Genomic DNA, 20,164 nt, shown 5'->3' with positions numbered 1-20,164 from the left:
TCAGCACCCACTACAACTTAATGGGATATTCTTTTACCAATGAATAGTGAGATTGACTGTCACACTATAATTCAGCCATGGCTGAAAACAAAATCATGTTTGATAATGAGGACTTGAACCTGTCACCTCATACTGAGTTAAGTGCCTTAAACACTAAAAATGAGCATGTCTTAGCCTAAAGGGATTTTTTATGAAAAAAATTAGAACATGCAAAAAAAAATTTAATTATTAAAGCTTGTCCAATTATAAAATCCTAAGAGAAAATTACTTCTTTATTTTGGCTTGTGTTTAAATTTACTTAAAAACTTGTGTTTTTAATTATGCTCACTTAATAACTCAGACAAGAAAATCTGAAGCAAACCATAAACTTCAGTGTTAATTGTTTTCATAAGTCAGAATAGGAGACATAAGAAATGCAATTAAGTAATGAAATATGTAGGAAGGATTATAAAGGAAAAAAGAAAACTGCTTGATGAAGTTAGTAGTAATATTTTTTCACAAAGAGCTAAATAATAATTATAAAAGATATATTGCTGTGTCAACATCCACACTGGCTTACCTTTTTATTGCTGTACTACCTAGTTAGAGCTTTTAACTTAAATAATACAAATGTTAAAAAAGAAAATTAACCTAGCTATTTTCAAATAGTGTGAGAGATACATACATCAAAATCATCCAAGGCTGCTGCTAGTTCACCTGCACCTTTGTAAGGAAGATCACCTAGAACATTACCAGAAGTCTTTCCTTGAGCAATGTCACTAATAGTGTTGACAGCTTCACAAACCTGTTTGTAGATGAAGTCTCTATTCTCTTTAGCTGCAGAGAGCTCTGGATGTCTTACATAAACCTAGAATGACAAAAACATTAACATTTAAGTATAGTGGACTGATGAATAAAAACTTTTTAATTACAATAATAATTATTACACAACATGTTTATATTCTGATCCACAATAGTGTAACATAAACAATATAATTACCAGATGACGAAATTCAAATTCAAGCTAATCTCTATCAAATCAATTACAATGTAAGTATGCAAAAATATGTATCAAAAGTTAACAATTTTCTAATCTGAAAATGTATTTCCAATAGATATATTCTTCACACAGAATAGCTCCATTCATCACATGCTACACTATGAGACTTGCATGCTCCTGGCTAACTCACACCTAAATAAAATCACATTTAACATGAACTGTAAAAGTGCATGTTGACAACATTACTTTCTGATTACCCTCCACCAACAGGAGAGAAACATAAACTCCTGGCACAGTAACTAGGAACTGTCAAGTAGTGTTCAGATTTCCACCGAATGAATGCCCGTCAGTAAGATATTTCACTGGACCACGAAATCACATTTTTGAAAGCTGGCAAGCAAAAGCCAAAGAAATGGGCAGACCTTTCCTTGGTGACAGCTATTTACCAAGGAATATTACGGTCTGGTAGTGTGAATACCATAAGTTACCTGTAGTGGTTGTGCAGAATAGAGGGCACTGGATTGGTCACTGATGTAGATATGGGGAAATAAGAACACCATGGGAGACAACAATAAAGTGGTGGACAGGTCAGTGTAAGAATTAAACCCAGGTAGGCTCCAACTAAGTGTAGACTCTTGCTGCAGAGAGTACATCCAACTAAGTGTAGACTCTTGCTGCAGAGAGTACATCCAACTAAGTGTAGACTCTTGCTGCAGAGAGTACATCCAACTAAGTGTAGACTCTTGCTGCAGAGTACATTACCTGTTTGAGGGAGTAACTCACACTACTCAGACAGTGTCAAGTCTTGACCTGTTTCTCACAAGTGCTTAGAATAATGGTGAGGAAATCTAAAAGTCCCCCAAAGTGGATGGTCCATAATAGTGGAGAAGCAGATGAACCAACTTTGATAAAACCAACAGTTCAAATGATAGATGGACAGTGTTGAAGGACAAATGAAACAGGACAAGAAAAACAGGCACACAAAAAAAATAAAAATCTGCTTACCTTTCTCAAAGATGGTATGTAGACATATGAAAGAACTGTAAACCAAGGGAGTCAAAATCCTGCAGGTGATGAAAGAGCCAAACAACAAAGATAAAAGTAGTTGGATGTATGCAAATTTATCCACCAACAGCGTAAAAGTTCTCATCTTAGGGTTAGTGAAAATGAGATAAAGTAGTGAAACGTGAAAGATAAATCTGCCCAAACAGCCAAAGTAGGAAGAAGAAACATTTGGTCTAGACATAGGAAGAAGTAAGTACAGTGAAACAGTGTGGACTTGAGACAGTCATGCTAAAACCTCAAGGAAAGGAAAAGGGAGGTGCAACATCAAAAACAATGAATACTGAGAAAGGTCCACACCAGTTCTGCAACATCCACTGAAGAGGCACCAATGTGTATGGCTGAAATGGATAAGTGATACAAGGACAGACAGAGTTCCAAAAAGCACAAGAAACTTAAGGTTGAAGAGAAACACTTTGGGGAAATATATTTCACCTCCCATACATGAAGTGATGAAGGCTAAACCTGAACAAGATAACAAATTAATGTAGGGTGAGTGCATAGACATGGAACCCTCGACAAATGAGTCCAGCTAAGCAGCCTCCTGTAGAAAAATGCAGGTATAAGTGGAGTCCTCTAAGGGTGTGAAGAAAAGCCAATGTTTTGAGCAATATTGAACCTCAGACCCAATTCAATAACAATTCAGGAAAATGACCTCATTATTTGAGTAAAGAAATAAGAAGCAAATGCAAAGTAAAAGAAAAAAACATAAAACTAGAAAATGAGGGCATTAACCAGTTGTAGGGCTAAATACCCTCATGAAGGTCTCCTTTTGCTAAAATATCTAAGACCACATCTATAAGACACTGAAGATATAGAGGAATGGAGGGAAGAAAAAGTAAATGAAAAAGGTGTAAGTGGAGTAAGACAGTCAACTGCAAGGAGTATTGGATACATTGTCAAGGTGTGAGTTTATTTCAATTGTGGAGTGTTGGATGTAGTGTCATGATGTGGGCTTAAATGGTTTAACCTTGGCTTACTAGTGGTAGTTAAGAAATGACAATGAACAATTTGTTGTATTTTGACATTCTGCATTTACAGAATCAATACATGGTGAGTTAATATCAAAAACTAGAACTTAGTGTAAAACATCTACCCCTTTATAAAATGCAAGAATCCTACTACTTCCAACAATAACGTGTATACCGGACATCAGAAAATACATTAAAGTCGATTATAAACTGTCAAAAAATTGTGGCCAAATTTTTATTCCCACACATCTTGTATTGCAGAAAAACAACAACAAGACAAACATAAATAGATATTAATCTCTGTTGCCAAAACCTTTATGGATGAGTATTTACTCACAAACAACTATGCTACAAATTAACTAACAACATACACATACACAGACATTTGATTGCAAAATTCAAAAAAGTTTTAAATGCAATACTTTTTTTTTTTTAAATCTTTAACAAGATAATACAACACTACTTGTAGGCAGTGTACAGAACTTCTGAAGAGCTAAATAAAGTGCCATCTTAACAACAATAAATATCTGGTTTATAGTAGATTTCTCATAAAGTTACACAAGGGTTACCTGCACAAGTCATACCTAAATTAGCAGTGAATGACTAGAGGGAAAGCAGCTAGTCATCACTATCACTACCAAATCTTGGGCTACTATTTTACCAATGAATAGTGGGATTGACCATCACATTATAACATTTCAATGGATGGGATGGGAATTCAAACCAGGACTCAGACTGCAAGCCAAGAATAATAAATAACAGTAAAACCTTGTTGATTATGAGAAAAGACTAAAGTTGGTTGAGAGAAAGTACACTATCCCTAATAAAGTAAAAACTGGAAGGATAAGATAATGATATCAACAAAATGTTGGACTCAAAATATTAATAAGTTTTTACATTAGAGATTAGATTGGAATATTAGTAGGAAAGTATCAGTACGTATTTAGGGTTTAAGGGCAACACAAACCAACTGCTGGAACCGTAACACTCTGCATTTCAACACAGTACAGTGTGTTTAAGAGACTTGCCTTAGAAGCTGTTAGAAGCATCATGCTGTTTTTCTTTAGCACAGCTCGAGCTGCAGCTAGGTCATCCTGTAGCTGAGGATTTTTGAGTTCCTGAAATAACAAATATATGTGATTTTATTATTAAAGAAAACATTTGTTCAAGAAGCCTCAATCACAAACGTATTATATTGAAAAGTTATAAGAGGTTAAAGCTACATAATGGTCTAGAACAGTAACTTAAACTATACAAGTGTTGCAGTTATCTGAAGTAGTCAAAATTTTTTGGGCTTATGTTCAGTTCTTAAAATAAGCACTGCAGTCATACTAAACTCAATATGCTGAAGATTTATTTTGTACTCAGTGAGTACATCATTGAATATTTTTAAAATGTGCACTACAATTAATGCTAAAATGCACATACTGAGGGCCATATTTGTATGTAAAGGTGTTAAAAAACTTGTATACTTCATAAATTAAGATTAGTTAATGTAGAAGCATTTTGCGATTTGCGCAAAAATTAAAAACCTTGTGATAAAAGTAAGGGAAACAAGGACATCATGGAACAAACAAAGTAACATTTAAGTGTTAATACAGTTAACAAGTAAAAATATCTTACGTGTAAACAAAAGGCATAAAAGAAATGAAATAAAAACTGGCAGCCATATTGGTATCTACAATTATAACACTGATAAGGATTTCATAGGAAATATTCATTCATTATCAGTGATGTCGAGAAAACCCACTTGTAGAGAAATATATATGCAAAAACATGCAGTAGCATACTCATTACACTAGTTTCTAACAAAAAGATGAGAAATGACATTCTGATGCAGAGTTCAGCACCACATGGGTGCCAGAGAGGCTGTGGCCACAATGGCCATTGTTATGATAAATCCATGTTTATCTGCATACATTCAGCAAGTGATCATAGCTAGGGACTAAGCACTCTGGACATACTGATGGATGGCTACACACCCTGTGGAGGCAGTTAGTACAGATGGACTCTCGTGTTGTGGGATTCAGGTATGCCACATAATATAATCAGTTAATTTCAGTACAGTAACAACTAATAAGGAAATTTGTTTATTATGTTTGACGAGTCAATCAAGACTGGCAAAATTGTTGTGAAACCCATGTGTGCTATATGAACTGCATGGATCAATATTATGGTGTAGTAGTGCATTGTGACAGCAATAATAGTCACAAGCCACAATGACTGTATTTGTAATCTAATTACAAATGGTCAACACCCTTTGAACTTCCAGTAATTTAAATATAGCAAGCGAAGGAACAGCAATATATTAAAAAACAAACAAACCAGAAATAAGTTGAACTTATGATCCCCAACAAAAAGTGGTTGTATTCTCCATATTTAGAAAAACCATTATTTAATTACTCTGAGATTTTTTCAGTTTAATTAGAACTATAACTCATTCAAGGTTGAACACAGAGAGTATTATAGTGAAACAATCACATACAGCTTGTCTCTTCGCTGCTTGCTGAATGAGATCGTTTGTATTCTTTCCAAATCTTCGGAACATTTCCATCAACTCTGACTGGCTTGATGCATTTTTCACTTTATCAAGATCTCCCTCCACCTTATAACAAACAAGGAGCAGTGAAAGTAGTAACAATTATAGAAATCAAATACTCATCAAAGTCAATCTTTAGCATTATAGCAACATTTAAATTTAAAACATTCAAATAATTTCTGTTTTTGATGAAGTAATTTGATAATAATCTTAGCTGTTAATTGATGGAGTGTGACTAAAAGTACAAGACCAAATGGGGAAAGGGTAAAATCTGTTCTTGTAAAAGTGTTACGATCAACTTTTATTATGAAATTAATCCTCTAAAAACAAAATATCTCAACAGTTTCTCATTTCTAATGACTATTGACATTTTAGATAAAAAGACCAAATACAAAAAGCTTAATATGTAAGTGACAAAAATAAATAAATCACAATATAGGATGCTAAAGTATATCATAATCAGTAGCAGAAGCAGGAGTGATACAACTATGAAGTTATGTGCTCTTAACAAATATCACACTAAAATAGACAGATACTGAGTATTTAGATACATCTTAACTCTCCAAACTGAAGTCTGTGTGTAGTTTTTCTTGTCTGTCCATTAAGTATCATATATTTTAGTTTTGGTCTAGTTGTCTAAACTTCTACTACATATCACTGAATCCATAGTATCAACTTTAAACTTTATACAGTGCAAAAGTTATTTACTTTATATAGAATTTCTAGTAAATGTTATGTGTTTGATATATTGCCCATCATTAGATTACAAGCTGTTGAGTTTCAAATCAATTCTTCCTGAATTAGCTTTATATATGCTAAGAAACCATTTTATTCTGATATGTCTGATTAGAATAGAATAGAAGCTGGATACTTAAAAAGGTATAAACAAGAAACACCACACGCTGTTGGTAAATATATTTTTCATTAGAAAGATACATCATGTAATTTACCTAAGTTTTTCATTTTACATTTTATAATTTAACACTTCAAACTGAAGTTTGTCTGTTTTTAAAAATTAAAAAACATTACATCTTACACTCCTATTATGAAAAAGTTAGGGATAATGTGAAAAATTATGAGTTATGCAAATGAGTATTTTTATTTTTATAAAATTACTTTTTTTATAATTAAATGGTAAATTTCCAAAAGATATTTCTAAAATCAACCATCACAACATTGATGTACTTGTTAATATTACATAAAATGTTTGAGATGTTATAAGTGAAAGGCCAGTCTACCAAGTAATAAATAACATTTATCATGGTATAAACTCTAAGAAGACTGCAAATATACTTTAAAATCAATAAACTGTATGCAATTACATCTCAACCTGTCAAAAAGTAATGAAACAAATATATTTAAGAAGACATAGTGATGTCTTATATAAGTAAAATGTGTTTTTTTAATTACTAAGTAGTTTAGTTACTTAAAAGATGAATATCGGTCCACATCACAGTTGGGCTGAAAATCTTACCGTTTTCAAAGATTTCAAGAGTCTATGAACATCCACCATATCAGCTAAAATAAGTAATCGGGTGACAGCAGACAAGAGATTCCTCGCACCTCGAACCATGTTTCCTCTTTTCACAGAAGAATAAGGATCATCTGCAAAATCTTTAGCTGCTCTGCTCATAATTTCTCCTGAAAGCATGAGACAAAAAGACTGTTTCAGTAGCACTCAATATGAATATAGTGTAATTAATATTTATGACTTACTTGGTTTGTACAATCATCACAAGTAAACTACCTGCTTTTTTTTTTTTACTTATTCCATTAACACGTATTTAAATGTGTTAGGCTGGTTTCCAGCAAAACACATACAAGCCAATTTATGTAATTTTCATTAAACTAAAGAATACAGAAACACTTAAGGAACAGCTAGTCACAATATCAGCTGAAGGTATGTTGACAATTCCCAATTTACTAACCGTATTTACGTGAGATATGGCAAGTTTTCAGTTAAAGCAATGAATTTATTGTACACAAATATTTGTCTTAAAAGATATCTCTGTGAACTAACATCAGCCTGACAAGACAAAGTTCATTTGAAAAAGAAAAATGTTTATGTCCATCATATAGTTTGCATCTTCTACTGGAATAACTGTTAGCACTTCCACAAAGTATATTTAGTTTTCTAACTCATGTGTACTGTATTTTACAATTCTATTCTTCCACCCAAAAATTTCATTCCATCAGTTACTTAATGTAAAATGGAGAGCTGACAAATCTAACATCAAATACATAACACAATGTTCAAGGACATTGCACAAACGGTTGTTCCGTGCACACTTTAACCTTGTAAATAATTTACCGTATATTATTTCTGTTATAATCGTTTTACCCTTCTATTAAGACTAAGTTTGACTGAATCTAAAAGTAGCACTTACAGGAATAAAATTAATATTTTTTCCTAACAGTTTCTAATTTACTTGCTTATCACAAATGGTCTGTGAGTATGAAACAAAAGCATTGTGCAGTGCAAAATAAACCTTATTATTCTGTTTACTCATAGTTCTGAAGATATTCAAACTTCCCAATACCTATCACCTATAAATATAAGATAGAGCTAAAAAGTACCCCTTAACCATTTCGCTTTGAGCTGTATATAATATATACAAGTTTATCTACACATTTGCACATATTAAAGATTTGTGCTATAACTTTTGATAAAGCATGTGTATCTTCACAAGATTTAGTGTAGTTTAAGTATAGATTACAGGTATTTTGGATACAGAAATGAGACTTTTTAATGAAATATTTTTACTGAAGAGTTGTTTGTGATAATAGTCTTTTTCATTACTAGTTTAAGTGTAAAGTGATTTCATATTTTGTTTAAAAAACTATTCTTTGTCACAAAAAGCTCAAATATTATTTCTGTAACCTCTAAAACCTCCTAAACACATTTCAAATGTTTGTTTTCAGTAAGGTATCATATTTTATGCTATTTTCTATACTCTAACTATGTAGGGTCTTACCACTTAACCAATTTTGTAACCATCATAAAAAAATTAGGAAATAAATATAAATTATGCTTTTTTCATGCTAGAATATTACACATTATAACACAAAAATATAAATGTTTAGTGTGAGTAGCTTAAGTCCCATAATACTATAAATGAACATTACACATAATAACACGAAAATATAAATGTTTAGTGTGAGTAGCTTAAGTCCCATAATACTATAAATGAACATTACACATTATAACACAAAAATATAAATGTTTAGTGTGAGTAGCTTAAGTCCCATAATACTATAAATGAACATTACACATTATAACACGAAAATATAAATGTTTAGTGTGAGTAGCTTAAGTCCCATAATACTATAAATGAACATTACACATTATAACACGAAAATATAAATGTTTAGTGTGAGTAGCTTAAGTCCCATAATACTATAAATGAACATTACACATTATAACACGAAAATATAAATGTTTAGTGTGAGTAGCTTAAGTCCCATAATACGATAAATGAACATATATATTTATTACTTTATATTTTTTACACCTTCCGGTCATGCCTACCTAGTGCACTCATGTTATATATTCAGTAATGTAAAATTGCCCTGTCTTGGCTGTGTTGTAATGGACTAGTATTTTGTAATATACAGTCACATTTCAATTATTATACATCATGTATGTGTGTATAGATTATTACTATTTAGAAATAAGGTATTAAACTTATTTTTCTTAAAATATTGAACAATAAATCAAGAAGTAAAGCAAACAGTTATCTCTTCTCGCTACAACGTTTGTACTTGATTGTTGCTGGACGTTGGCTGCTAAGTCTTTTAAAATTTTGCATGTGGAGGATATTAAAAAAAGTTTTTTAGGTTTTATATATATATATATATACAATTGAGTAATCAAAAAATCATAAATAACTACACTAATACCACGAAATTCCACTATAACTTTTTAAGCTTAGTAACTAAGATTTATTTAGATTTAAAAAAAATTTGAAACTTCAAGCAGGCTAAAGACACAATGTATCACCTTGTAAACTCGGATCTAAATAATGTGGTAGCATTTTCAAAGATTAAAATGACTGAGAAAACCACTATGGAGACATTCTAAACTGTTGATTGGTTATTTATGTTTCATATACTGTAGTAAGAGTATATAAGGAACCAATTAAAAAATGTTTAATTTCAGCAAAATAAAAAGATACAAGGTTTTTATTTTATATTCTATGTTGGAAATATTAGTAATTTGAGTTTTTAATTGTATGAAAGTATATATTTAGTATTTTAATCTCGCAAACATCTAATTTTAAAGTGCTGCATTTAACATACCATGTGATTAAAATCTATATTTAGATGTGTACTTTTAATATTTACTTTTAAATTAAGATATTAACTCATATGTAGTATTCAAATTTAAATTATAATATGCAATTTGATTCCAAACTTATTGATATAAATTCATAAAATAGTAGTTCAATAAAATTTTGAATGCAAAGCAATAAATGCCATGACATGGTCTTTGACCCCTGACCCATTGAGAAAATGTTAACTAGTTTAATCTTCTGTACATATTATCTAGTGTATCTGCTGCATGTATTAACTAGTGCAATTAATTGCATCTGTTGACTTCCACAATCTACTGTAATTATCAACTAGAGTAATGTACTTTGTATTATAAGTAGTGTAATTTACTGCATGTATCAACTAGTGTAATCTACTGTTCATATCACCAGTGTAAGCTGCTGCGTGTGTTAACTGATTTAATCTACTGCATGTATTAAGTAGTGTAATCTACTGCATGTATTAACTAGTGCAATTTACTGCATGTATTAACTAGTGCAATTTACTGCATGTATTAAGTAGTGTAACCTACAGTTCTATTAACTAGTGTAATCTACTGCATGTATTAAGTAGCGTAATCTACTGTTTTATTAACTAGTGTAATCTACTGCATGTATTAAGTAGCGTAATCTACTGTTCTCAGTGATGTCGAGAAACCCACCTGTTGAGAAATTTATATGCAAAAACGGCTCGTTTGGGTTGAGAAAATATTTTACATAGAAGAGCGAACAACGTTGTTGCTTCTTCTATGTAAAATATTTTCTCAACCCAAACGAGCCGTTTTTGCATATAAAAATCTACTGTTCTATTAACTAGTGTAATCTACTGCATGTATTAAGTAGCGTAATCTACTGTTCTATTAACTAGTGTAATCTACTGCATGTATTAAGTAGCGTAATCTACTGTTCTATTAACTAGTGTAATCTACTGCATGTATTAAGTAGCGTAATCTACTGTTCTATTAACTAGTGTAATCTACTGCATGTATTAACTAGTGTAACCTACAGTTCTATTAACTAGTGTAATCTACTGCATGTATTAAGTAGTGTAACCTACAGTTCTATTAACTAGTGTAATCTACTGCATGTATTAAATAGTGTAACCTACAGTTCTATTAACTAGTGTAATCTACTGCATGTATTAAGTAGCGTAATCTACTGTTTTATTAAATAGTGTAATCTACTGCATGTATTAAGTAGCGTAATCTACTGTTTTATTAACTAGTGTAATCTACTGCATGTATTAAGTAGCGTAATCTACTGTTCTATTAACCAGTGTAATCTACTGTTCTATTAACTAGTGCAATCTACTGCATGTATTAAATAGTGTAACCTACAGTTCTATTAACTAGTGTAATCTACTGCATGTATTAAGTAGTGTAATCTACTGTTCTATTAACTAGTGTAATCTACTGGATGTATTAAGTAGGGTAATCTACTGCTTGTATTAAGTAGTGTAATCTACTGTTCTATTAACTAGTGTAATCTACTACATGTACTAACTAGTGTAATCTACTGCTTGTATTAACTAGTGTAATCTACAGCATTTATAATAGTTTTGCAAGATTAATGGAAAATGTGCAAGGAATGGTATGTATATGTTTGACATTCGAGAGCCTTTTTACTGTATTATAACAGTGCTGTTCACCTTGAGACAATATTTATGTGGAGCATAAATGTATAATCCTGTTTAAAGACATTGCAGAAGTGCTTCACTAAATTTTGGTGTATATTTATGGTCTTCTGATGTGCATAAGTGTGTCTGATTTGATGTTTATGATCTCAATGTTAATAACTCATTTAAGATCGTGTATGTGTGTGTGCCTAATTTGGCATCAAATGTCACAACTTTTTTGGAAGTTGTAGATAACTTGTACAGGACGTTTCCTTTAACATATGACTGTTTTACATACATCAAATTATACTTATTATTAGTAACAGCTACACTGTGGGTTTTATACATAAATGATCCTAAGAGAAGGTAAATATAAAATATTGAGTTTTTTAAATATAATGCATAAGTATAATAATTATAGGAGTTATTATTTTTTCAACAAAACCTTCTTATAACTACTTAAATTGAATTGTACTTTATTTCTGTAAAGAGATTTGTGAAGCCTAACTTCATATACTTTCTTAAAAAGTCTTGAGCATGTGGTTTTTGTTTTATTAATTAATAATTTATATCTTTTTCTAGAGGTCAAAGGCCATGTCATCACATTTGTTGACTTGCATTCAAAATTTTATTGAACTACTATTTAATGAACTTATGTTAATACGTTTGGAATCGAATTGTAGATTATAATTTAAACTTTAATATTATATATGAATTAATTTCTTAATTTAAAAGTAAATATTAAAAGAACACATCCAAATATAGATTTTAATGAGTCATGTGATATGTTAAGTGCAGCAGTTTAAAATGGACCTTTGTGTTCTTGAAATACCAAGTCTATAGTTTCATACAAATTAGGAACTGAAATTACTGATATTAACAAACTTAAGTATAAAATAAGAACCTTGTATCTTTTTATTTTGCTGAAATATGGCTTATGCACTGAATCAAACAATGTGGCCCTGTTCACTTCTTTCCATTTTTGGAAATGGTCCCTTATATACATTTACTTCAATATATGACATGTGAATAACCAATCAACAGCTTGGAATGTCCCTCTTGTGGGTTTCTCAGCCATTTTAATGTGTTAGAAGGCTACCACATTCTTTCAAAAAAAAGATTTCAAGAAGGGTAGGTTCTGTCTTTAGTGCCCAGCATGGCCAGGTGGATAAGGCACTCAACTCATAATCAGAGGGTCGCAGGTTCGAATCTCCATCACACCAAACATGCTTGCCCTTGCAGTTATGGGGGCATTATAATGTGATGGTCAATCCCACTATTCACTGGTAAAAGAGTAGCCCAAGAGCTGGCGGTGGGTGGTAATGACTAGCTGTCTTCCTTCTAGTCTTATACTACTAACTTAGGGACAACTAATGCAGATAGCCCTCATGTAGTTTTGCATGAAATTAAATACAAACCAAACTGTCTTTTGTTTGCTTGAAGTTTCATGTTTTATAAAATCTAAACACATCTTAGTTACTAAGCTTAATAAATGATGATGGAATTTCATGGTATCAGTGTAGTTATTTATGATTTTTGATTGTTAAACTGTATGTATAAAATCTAAAAAAATGTTGCGTGATATCCTCTACATGTGAAATTTTTAAAGGCTTAGTGACTTGCATCGAGCAACAACCGAGTACAAACATTGTAGTGAGAAGAAATAATTGTTTGCTTTACTTCTTGATTTATTTTATGAAAAATAAGAAAAATAATTTATTTCTAAATAGTAATAATGTGTATATAATGTATAGTAATTGAAATGTGACTGTATATTACAAAATACTAGTCCACTAAAATACAGCCAAAACAGGGAAGATTAAAGGTCAGTTTTGTGCCACTGGATATGAATGCATGTGTACCACATCAATACAAGTTACACAATGTTAGCTAAAAATATAATACTAAATATATATGTAAATATATAGTATTTTGAGACTTAAGATACTTAGTCTAAACGTGTATTTTTGTGTCATAATAGGTAGTCATTCTAACATTAAAAATGCATAATTTATACTTACTTCCTATTTTTAATGATGGTTACAAGGTTGGTTAAGTGGTAAGACCCTACATGGTTAAGGTATAGAAAATAACAAAATGTAATACCTTACTGAAAATAAGCATTTGAAATGTATTTAGGACATTTTATAGATTACACAAATAATATTTGATATTTTGAGGATGAAGATTAGTTTTTTAAATATAACATGAAGTTACTTTACACTTAAACTAGTAATGAAAAAGACTATTATCACAAACAAATCTTTGGTAAAAATATTTCATTAAAAAGTCTTATTTCTGTACCCATAATACTTGTAATCTTTAATAAAAGTACCAAATCTTGTGAACATGCACCTGCTGCATCAAAAGTTATAATGTGAATACTTAACCGGTGCAAATGTGTAGATAAACTTGTGTATGTTATACTGAGCCCTTAAGGTCACACTAATTAATTCACACAGCAGATTACACTAGTTAATACATACAGCAGATTAAACCAGTTACTACATCCAGTAGTTTGCACCAGACAATACAAGTTGCAGATTATAACATACAATGGGGAGAAAGTCTATGTTTACTACAATATATGGAAGACAAGTTTCTACATTTCTATTTTCTCTCACTTCCAAGAAGCTTTTCCTCCAAACATCAAACCTCATTAGATATTTTTGGGATTATGACCAAAAAGATCTATACTACCAAACCAAACCAGTGAATCAACATTTAACACAATTCTGTTTCTTTACATAAATCTAGTTGGACTAGAATATAAAATTAACTCCGTTTTACACTTCTGGTTCTGAATTATGTGGTTAACTTCCTTTGATTAGAAACTGTCAATAATTTCCAGATTTATAAGTTCTTATAACCAGCTAATCAACATATAGGTTTGAAATACAGAAAGGTTCTAGAGATTACCTGTTTTTTGCACTTCTTCAACAGCAGACAACATTTCGTGTTGTATGTCAGGATTTTCACTTGAGATGTCCTGACCTTGCTGAATGAAATTTTCTGTGGCTTTCTCAACGGCAGCCACCAAGACATGTGCTCGTTTAGAACGACCCTTTTTCTTTTTTGATGGCCCCTTAGTATTGACTAAGGTAGTAACCTAAATATGTAAATAAATCTTTAGCAGTTGAGAAGAAAAGCACCAGAATAGATACTACATAACATTATACATTAGTAACCTGAACTTATACCAAATACAATGTTTTATTAAGACAGTTTAAAAACAACTATATAAAATGTGCATCAATACTTTCTTTTGTTTAGCATAACATAAGCACAAGCTACCTTTAACAAGTTTTCCCAAGACTTTATTTATACATGTATTTCACAGATTTCAAGTAAATCTAATACCTATTCAGTACTTATACCTGGATGACAAGAGGTTCCAGGGTTTTCTCAACTGAGCGGGTACATATTTCTAGGTTTTTGGGGTCCCACTTCAGTGCCATTCCGCCTAGACCATCATTAGTCATTATGAGATTCCTTACGTTCACTCCGACAACCGTTCCCTGATAAAAGAAAGAAAATAAATCACACACTTATAAATAGCATTTACCTACACTTATAACTACTATATTTATTTAAACATTAATTCTGATGTGCTTTTTAATAGTTTAACGGATGAATAGGAGCATGTTTATTAAAACCATTTTCTGCTTAATGTTTTTTGTTTCATTTCTCACACCATCATACTAAGTACTATTAAATAAATTAACTTAATTTTCAAGTTCACTGTCAATATACTATAGTTGTCCTGATAGTGTTGTTTCACCTTTAAAAAAACTGTTATTCTCACGGCTGTAGATGTTGGCGTTCTACCTAATATTATATCGATTTGATACACCAAAGTGTGCTACACAGAAATACAAAGGTCAATAAATGTCACAACATGATACAGCTTGTGAAAATTGCTCACACAACAGCTGTAGATGCTGGTGTTCTACCTAATATTCTATCCATTTGATACACCAAGGTGTGCTACACAGAAATACAAAGGTGAACAAATGTCACAACATATGCATGTTGAGATAATCAAAGAAACTTGCTCTACATAAAGGACATTTTATTGACTTAATAAAGTTTACTGCTATCTCCCATTTCTTAACGATTAGTCAAATTAATCAGAACATTCAGCAATTTAAAATGTGAGACAATCTACATAATTACTGTCCTGCCTAGTAGCCTACTAATAGAAGTTAATATTAATTAGCAACAGTAGTTTTTCTATTACAAGTTACAGAACCACCATTAGTGATTCTACATCCACGAGGGGTTTCAAGGCTGCCCCAAGTAATCAGGATCTAATGAACACTTAAACCATTTCTAGACGTTTGAGTGTTGTTTCAGTTAAATCATACAACACATTTAAAATAAAATACAGTAAAACCTGTCTAAGCCAGAAGCTGCATAAGGCAGAAATTGGTATAAGCCAAAAATATCAAAATTTTGCAGCATTATCTTAAGATTTCTCTTATAAAATGCCCTCTTTTTGGTAGAACCTGCGTAACGAGGACGGACAACTATCTTTCACCTACCTCATCTACAAACAAGTAGAATTGGAACCTGAGTAAGGTGGAAAAAATATTTTTGATTAAATATTAATTTTTTTAAATATTAATAAATTTTTGGACATTTTGTTACAGTAAGTATTGGTTAAATATATTCTGTTCTTTGTTCTGTCATCATTATTTTTGCAGTTTAATTAAACAAAAGAATGGAACAAGAAATTAGGAATATTCTACTTTTCTTAGATAATGCAACTTGTCACCCAAAAGTTCAACATTAAAATGTTTGTTTAGTCTTTCTACCATGTACAACATCAGTTCTACAGTCACTAGATAATGGAATTATACAGTGTATAAAATTGAAATACAGAAAACTGATGCTTCAGCATATTATTACAAACATGGATGACTGTAAGAGATCATCTGAAATGGCCATAAAAATTGACATGTTAGATGGAACTACATTTTTAAGTCATTCAATCAAATGCGTAAAGATGAATGTGTAATAAAGTGCTTTCAAAACTGTGGATTTGTTCTGATAATGGCGGAGATTGTGGAGAAGTTGTTGTTATGACGATTCTAGTGAAATCCAAACTTTGATTGAGAAGATTGATGCAGATGATTCTGTGAACACAAAGTTTTGTGAACGTTGACAAGAATGTTTTAACAGAAACTGATGAAATTGATTTAAAACCTATAATAGATTTGCAAGATGATAACAGTGTGAGAGATTCAGAAGATGAACAAAATGGAAAAGATAGTGAGGAAATAGAAATTCCTACTTCATCGCAAGTTTTAAGTTACATTAACACTATTAAATTGTGTGCAAAAATGAAGTGGAAAATGAACTTCATTAAAAGGCTATAGAATTGGCATTCCCTTTTAACCACATGAGAAAGTCCATTAAGAAAATGAAACAGTTAAAATTGGGCACTTTCTTCAAATACATTTGATTAAGATTTTGTGTACTTATGTATATTTTGAATGTATTTTTGTCCTTTTCTAATAAATATAGCATAAACAGTATAATAACTTTATTCACAAATGGTTTATTTCCCTTGAGTCAAGCAAATATAACATTCTGCTAAAACATTATACACAATTAAGAAAATGCATGTTCGTTGTCTAAGCTGGAAATTTCACTTGGTCCCGTGCAATTATGCTTTAGACAAGTTTTACTGTACTATGTCATAATTATGTTAAATTTATATATTAACCCAGTACAACAAAAAGCATCCATTGATTTAATTTTACTCAGAACAAAAAATATCTTGTATATAACAACTAGTATTTCAGGAGAAAGTGGTAACACATTAAAGAGCCATCTCACCAAACTGGATGAAGAAATTCTTTTTAAATAAAGTTTGCAAGAAACAGCTGAAAACAAGAACTGACCAAGCAAAGAACTTAAAGTAATAACTCAGCAAGGACAAACATAATAAATGTTAATCAACTATTGAAATTAATCAATAATTATTTAACACTTATTTACAAAATCAGTGATGGGCTGAGAAACTATAAATCTGCAACTATAAGAAGAAAAGAGAGAGATATGAGGTTTACCCCTCAAAAGGTATATTTTATAAATTCTTTATTCTTTGCACTTTGGCAGAAACCAAGTGATAATGAACTGAGTGACAACCAGTACAAAACTAAGGACACCAAAGCAGTATACCAGAAACTGAAAATGTTTGAAGAAACAACACAGATAATAACACAATGTACGAGCTGGATGCCTCACATACAAGTTTCAACCACAAAATACAGTCAACCTAAAGAGACTTACAATAGTAACATATGAACCTCTACAAGTGGTTATTTTCTCACCTAACAAAAAAATAATTTTTTAAAAGATTATTTTCAGAAAATTAAAAATATGAAAGAAATGCTTACATTCATGGGAGTTGTGTTCATGAAAACATTGTTTCATTTTCTCTGCAATATGTTTTAAACAATATATTGTAGTGAAATTATTACAATATCTCTGTATGTGTAATGTTATACAACCTAATGGTGGTGTATGACATAACAAAAATCATAAAATTTTGTAATTAGGCCAATTTCACCTTTCCATATATCATATATATATATATATATTCACATACTACTTTCAACTCACCAGTATTTTATTATCTTCAAATTGATAAAAATAGATGACATATTCTTCAACCAAAACAACTGTATCCTTTGCATAAGTGTAGAAAATATGAATTTTGTTACTTGGAATTTTAGCTTTTCTTTTAAAATTACACTTGGATTTGTAATTTTTAAAAATTAAACATAAAGTGATGCATGGGCCTAAAACATTTGAGAATCACTAATCTATAATATATACAATATATACCTTTCCAAATATGCCCCCAAGTAAATGTATTACCTTTGGCTATGCATATAAGGTAAATTACAGGAATACCAAAAGTTTCCCCATTCCCATGGAAACTTTTTTAGACCACAATAACCAGGATAAGAAGCTTTCTTCAAGTTACAAAATAAATACTGAGGCTTCTCTAACAGTCACTGCTTTACTTCTGCAGCTATATTTCAGCTACAAAATAAACTATGCTTACACTTGTGCAAGAGGTTTCCATCCTTATCATCTCGGAAAATTCAAACCACTGAATATTACAATTACAGAAGCATTACAAATTATTCCATAGAAGTTTTCAACACTGAATATTACTTATAATTTGTAAAACGTGTACTGCACAATAGATATTAAATTGTGTAACTGATTCAAAAACAAAAAAAGCAATACACCTTAAAATTGTGAACTTTATGACACAAACTAGTGTACTTACAGGAACAACTAAAAATTGATATTGTTAAAAACATATACACACTTATATTCATAGCAGCATAAGTGAAAAAAATCGAACAATTCTTAAAGTATTATTTTATACATCATAGTGCTGCCACATGATTAACGGAATTTTTTTTAGAAATATATATTCCAACAAATTTATAAAGTTAAAAATTACTAGATCCGAAAACATTACTGTTTGTAGAACAGTATGACAATTACTCTAAAAACAGTGAATGAAATCTCAGATTCGCTAAGTCAATAGTGTTAGTTGCATATTTTAAGTTTCATCGGTATATTTAAATTTTAAGCCTAACTTCTTAGCATCACCTCAGCAGATATCATATACTTCTAGTTATATTTATATATATATTCATGTAAATAGATTACGTTATACTGTGAAACCTTCTTAATCTTAAACCTTAATTAAGTATTACACTTTAGAAACGAAAATGTCTGTCCTAATCAACTGATAATGAATATATTTTTAAAAGCTACCACGAAAGAAAAACCACTGACTTACCTGAACTTACCTATCAATCAAGGCCACTCCTCAAATTACAAAATGGCGAAGACGGAAAAGGAAATATGATTCATAATACTTTAGTATTATATTTGGACACCGTCTATATCCAAACACTTTAATTTTTAATACGTTTGCAGCATACCTTATATATATATATATATTCATATTATATTTACCTGTCTTGGAGGAGAGTACATAAAGAGGAAAAATAATTTTAATCGAAAGTAGGAATCATTGGTTACTCGTAGAATTGCTACAAGCAGTATTCAAAACAAAATAAATGCTGCAGTAACAAGAAACAAATGATACTAGTTGAATAGAATAATCAACAATAAGATTATGAATCTTTCCATTTATTTGATCAGTTTTTATATGCCCATGGAATAAATACATCTTTAAACTTTCAGTGCAGCCATATGCCTGATAGGCATAACTTTTACAAAAAATAATTCCACAATCACAGATTTATAAAATATAGACTTTAGTCTACGGATAAATATATAAATCTGTCAAAGTGGGGACTTAATTTTATAAATTTCTGATTGTGGTTTTCAGTTCTTGCTTCATTACTTTTTAAAATAAGAACCTCACTACATTTTGAAATTCATAATTTTTTTGATTATTTATTTTATTTTATACCTGGATAAAGTATGTATTTCACATTTAGAAACTGCCGCGTGTCTATCCATCCATATGTAACGTCATCTATTGGGTTTAAAAGATATTTAAGGACGTATGCGATATCTTTATCATTTACACATATATAAAGGTTATACATACATACATATATATATATATACACACACACACCAGAATATTAAACGAAGATACACAAAATCCAATCAAGC

General features: G+C 30.8%; 1 protein-coding gene across 5 annotated transcripts in view; it reads right to left on the bottom strand.

The window, feature by feature from the left end:
• The window catches only part of LOC143223718 (catenin alpha-like), a 51,769-nt gene extending 32,405 nt beyond the window's left edge, over nt 1–19,364 (bottom strand). The window contains exons 1-7 of one of the 5 annotated variants that reach the window (XM_076452044.1): nt 19,314–19,364; nt 14,854–14,994; nt 14,396–14,585; nt 7,026–7,192; nt 5,498–5,617; nt 4,041–4,130; nt 665–847 (exon numbers count right to left, since the gene is read on the bottom strand). In XM_076452044.1, the coding sequence (XP_076308159.1) occupies nt 665–847; nt 4,041–4,130; nt 5,498–5,617; nt 7,026–7,192; nt 14,396–14,585; nt 14,854–14,958 (855 nt within the window). In that variant the 5' untranslated portion in view covers nt 14,959–14,994; nt 19,314–19,364. Of the gene's footprint in view, nt 1–664; nt 848–4,040; nt 4,131–5,497; nt 5,618–7,025; nt 7,193–14,395; nt 14,586–14,853; nt 14,995–17,883; nt 17,905–18,109 lie in introns of those variants that run through there. The other 4 variants (XM_076452046.1, XM_076452045.1, XM_076452047.1 and 1 more) reach the window with 4 other exon arrangements.
• Between the last annotated feature and the right edge of the window lie 800 nt (nt 19,365–20,164).

The sequence above is a fragment of the Tachypleus tridentatus genome, chromosome 8 (genome assembly GCF_004210375.1).
Source record: "Tachypleus tridentatus isolate NWPU-2018 chromosome 8, ASM421037v1, whole genome shotgun sequence".
Lineage (NCBI taxonomy): Eukaryota > Metazoa > Arthropoda > Merostomata > Xiphosura > Limulidae > Tachypleus > Tachypleus tridentatus.
Note: the sequence above shows the minus strand (reverse complement) of the source record. Positions and strands in the feature narration are given on the sequence as shown.